Genomic DNA, 2,083 nt, shown 5'->3' on the forward strand with positions numbered 1-2,083 from the left:
TTGCCTATCACTTTTCTTTTCTTTGTTTCTCTTAGGCCAGTATCACATTATCCGAAGTGCAGCCCATTCTAGGAATCTTGATGTATCTCTTATTATCAATACGTGGATTCTGACGTATTAAGTATTTCTATAGTAACAAGCATATAAAGTCATCACTCCTCTCAAATTTTTGCACATAAGGATTTTTTTGTGTGTGTTTGTTTTTTGTTTTGTTTTTAATGTGGTCTAGGATGATTTTGTGCTTGCCAGTTTAAAGTATTCTCTATTTCTTCCTCTTAGTAACTCCATCGATTAAAGGTGTCCTCATTCACCACAGGCTACTACCAGTTTCCATTATTCATTTGACCAGAGAAATCTAGTGGCTATATTGTAAAGGAAACTGTCCTGAATCACAAAATGGACTTTTGGAATCTGGCAATCAGAATTATTTTTTTAACACAAACTACAACTGGAATAATGGGAAATTTTTTCTTTATTTTCTACTATTCAGTTCTTTGCTACAGAAAATGCACATTAAAGCCAACAGAATTGATTCTAATGAACTTAATGCTAGCCAATGTGATGACAATTCTCTCTGTAGGTGTGCCTCAAACAATGGCAATTTGGGGATTGGAGGATTTCTTGAATCACTTAGAATGTGAGTTTTTATTGTACCTTCAAGGATTTGCTCGAAGTGTGTCCATTTGCACTGTCTGCCTCTTGAGTGTTTTCCAAATGCTCACCATCAGTCCCAAGAAATCTTTTTGGAAGTATTATAAAGTCAAAGCTGCCAAGTACATTGGCTGCTTCATTTCCTTCCTCTGGGTCTTGAATGTGTTCATTAATTCCATTTCATTTCTGTATACATTTATCACAAAGAATAACACAAATGTGACAAGAATTAGAGATTTTGGGTACTGTTCTATTATAGGGACCGATGACATCACTGACATACTCTATTCAGCTTTTGTGGTGTGCCCTGAAGTCTTCTTTTCTATGCTGATTGCCTTGGCAAGTATCTTCAAGATTGTCATTCTGTACAGACACAAGAAGAGGGTTCAACACATCCATAGCAATCATTGTTCATGCCAAACTTCCCCAGAGTCCAGAGCCACTCAGAACATCCTCACAGTGGTGTCTACTTTTCTGGCCTCTTGTACTCTCACCTCCATCTTAAGAGGCTGCATGGCTCTTTTTCATAGTCACCATTGGTGGCTGATGAATATCAATCACTTAACTTCTCTGTGTTTTCCCACCTTTGCACCCTTTATTCTTATGAGTCATTATTCCATAGTATGCAGATTCAATTTGGTCTGGTCAAGAAAAAAAATGTCTCTTAATTTTCTTATTGCCCAATTTTCTACTCACTCTTCACCCTAATAGGTTAGTAAAGAACGTTAAGCTAGTTGTGCCTTCTTCTTCTAAGACTCCTCATGTATGGTCAAAAGGTGTTTGTTTGTACCAACTGCCACTCTAGTGTCTTCTTGAGGAAGACCCTCAGTACCATGAAATCCTTTTAGAAGCACCATGAAGATAAACTTGCTAAGATCATTAATGGATCCATTTCTCTCCTCTGGATCTTATACATGTGGATTAATTTAATTTTTTTTGTACCCATTTTTCAAAAGGAATAGCACAAAATGTGACAAGAACTTGAGCTTTCGGATTGTGTTTCCTTTTATAGACTGATGGAGTTGACACATTCTATATTCTATTTTGCTTATTGTACTCTTCAACTTACAGATACCTCAGTTTTTCAGTTTTGCAGTTCTACGGTGTATATGATGTACAAGAAATCTAGTAAACCAACTATCCATAAAATTGCACTTGTTTTGTCTTTCATACTATGAAGTATTCTTCACTGCCTTACTGCTGCACAGACATTTGGTAGCTACTACATTCTAACCATAAGGCCAACTAAAACCAAAGATAGCCATAATTTTGTGATTTACATGGCCCCTATTCCAAGACACTTGTTCTAGCCTACAACAGTACAAGAAAACTGTTGAAGTGATAATCCTCAGGGCCTTTGCTTGTACTTTCTCCAGAAGCAATACTTTCTGGTTTTTCTTAACCTTGTAGCAACAGTCCTCCAAAAAATCTG

At 36.7% G+C, this 2,083-nt stretch overlaps 1 protein-coding gene across 1 annotated transcript; it reads left to right on the forward strand.

The window, feature by feature from the left end:
• The first annotated feature begins 387 nt into the window (after positions 1-387).
• Positions 388-1,359, forward strand: LOC143440555 (vomeronasal type-1 receptor 4-like). The gene has a single exon (XM_076927388.1). The coding sequence runs from the start codon at positions 397-399 to the stop codon at positions 1,357-1,359; it is 963 nt and encodes a 320-aa protein (XP_076783503.1). The 5' UTR covers positions 388-396.
• Positions 1,360-2,083: the final 724 nt, after the last annotated feature.

This window comes from Arvicanthis niloticus, chromosome 30 (genome assembly GCF_011762505.2).
Source record: "Arvicanthis niloticus isolate mArvNil1 chromosome 30, mArvNil1.pat.X, whole genome shotgun sequence".
Classification (NCBI taxonomy): Eukaryota; Metazoa; Chordata; class Mammalia; order Rodentia; family Muridae; genus Arvicanthis; species Arvicanthis niloticus.